General features: G+C 37.9%; 1 protein-coding gene across 3 annotated transcripts in view; it reads left to right on the top strand.

Moving 5' to 3' along the window:
- LOC109377894 (zinc finger protein 82 homolog) overlaps positions 1–1,962 on the top strand; it is a 65,083-nt gene that overhangs the window by 27,523 nt on the left and 35,598 nt on the right. The window contains exon 3 of one of the 3 annotated variants that reach the window (XM_019634373.1): positions 759–1,962. In XM_019634373.1, the coding sequence (XP_019489918.1) occupies positions 839–1,786 (948 nt within the window). In that variant the 5' untranslated portion in view covers positions 759–838 and the 3' untranslated portion in view covers positions 1,787–1,962. Of the gene's footprint in view, positions 1–758 lie in introns of those variants that run through there. The other 2 variants (XM_019634374.1, XM_019634375.1) reach the window with 2 other exon arrangements.

Here is a 1,962-nt window from a genome sequence, read left to right as displayed (position 1 = left end):
TTGCCCTGTATTTCCAGTATGGTAGCCACTAGCCACATTTGGCTGTTGAACACGGGAAATGTGAATAATGCCAACTGAATTTGAATTTTTATTTAATTTTAATTATGTTAAATTTAAATAGATACATATGCTAGTGGCTACTGAAGTGGACAACACAGATCTAACCAGGGGCTGGGAAACTTTTTCTTAAAAGGTCAGATTATAAATACTTCAGGCTTGTAGTCAATGTGATCTCTGTGGCAACTACTCAGTCTGCCATTGTAGCTCAAAAGCAGCCATAGGTAATACGTAAGTGAATAAGTGTGGCTGTGTCCCAATAAAACTTATAAAAATTATTGCAGTGCTCCAGGCCATCATTTGCCAACCCCTTTGAATTTTCCCTTTGATATATTTCATTTAACCCTGACAACTCTGTTAAGTATGATCATTTCTCTTCATAGTTCACACTGTGGCATGCTTTTATATGGGTGGGGGTGGGGGGATGGGAGGGAGTGGTGGGGAGAGAGATTAGATTCCTTTTATAACAAAGGAGATAAGACTGAGGCATCTATATTTAGCAAGCTCCCCTAAGTAATTCTGATCTCTAACAGTGTGTGGAAACCAATGGCTTCCTTACTGCCCTCATCTTACTATGTGATGTCTCTTCACTCTTCTAGTCCATTTTTTAAAAAACTCAGTTTAATTCTCCCATTTTAATTGAAGTTTTATTTCTCCCAAACAAGGAAAATGTGAGTGATTGCTTTCATATTTTCTTTCAGTCCTGGGATCAAGATGTGAGACCAAGAAACTGTGTTTGAAGAAGGAAATTTATGAAATAGATTCAGCCCAGTGGGAGATAATGGGAAGACTTACAAGACGTGACCACCTTCAGTGCTCTAGTTTCAGGGATGATTGGAAATGTAATGGCCAGTTTGAGAAACAACATGACTCTGAGGAGGGACGTTTTAGTCAACCAACATACACCCATGAAGACATACCCACTTTTGGTCAGCATCCATCCTTTACATTACAGCAAATCCTTCATAATAAAGAGAAGTACTGTGCAACTAAGGAATATAGAAAACCCTTTAGACACGACTCACAGCTTACTACACATCAGATAATTCATACCATTGAGAAACCCCATGAATGTAAGGAATGTGGAAAAACCTTTAGACATCCTTCCAGACTCAGTCATCATCAGAAAATTCATACTGGCAAGAAACCCTTTGAATGTAAGGAATGTGGAAAAACCTTTATTTGTGGCTCAGACCTCACTCGACATCAAAGAATTCACACTGGTGAGAAGCCCTATGAATGTAAGGAATGTGGGAAGGCCTTTAGTAGTGGCTCAAACTTCACTCGACATCAGAGAATTCACACTGGTGAGAAGCCTTATGAATGTAAAGAATGTGGGAAGGCCTTTAGTAGTGGCTCAAACTTTACTCAACATCAGAGAATTCACACAGGGGAGAAACCCTATGAATGTAAGGAATGTGGCAATGCCTTTAGTCAGAGCTCACAACTTATTAAACATCAGAGAATCCATACAGGTGAGAAACCCTACGAATGTAAGGAATGTGAAAAGGCTTTTCGTTCTGGTTCAGACCTTACTCGACACCAGAGAATTCATACTGGTGAGAAGCCCTATGAATGTAAGATATGTGGGAAAGCTTATTCTCAGAGTTCACAACTTATTAGTCATCATAGAATTCATACTGGTGAGAAACCTTATGAATATAGGGAATGTGGGAAGACCTTTAATTATGGCTCACAACTTATTCAACATCAAAATTTGTACTGGTGATAATCCATAGTATATATGAAATGTGTGGGAAGGATTTTAATTACAGCTTAAAACTATTCAACATCACAGAATTTATCTTGATAATAATACCTCTAAATAGAATAATGTAGAAACATTTTATTTGTTGACTACAGCTTATTCAACATGAGAAAAATGTAGGAAAAACACCCAATCAA

This window comes from Hipposideros armiger, unplaced genomic scaffold, assembly GCF_001890085.2.
Source record: "Hipposideros armiger isolate ML-2016 unplaced genomic scaffold, ASM189008v1 scaffold_1611, whole genome shotgun sequence".
Taxonomy (NCBI): domain Eukaryota; kingdom Metazoa; phylum Chordata; class Mammalia; order Chiroptera; family Hipposideridae; genus Hipposideros; species Hipposideros armiger.
This window is presented reverse-complemented; position numbering and strand designations above follow the sequence as displayed.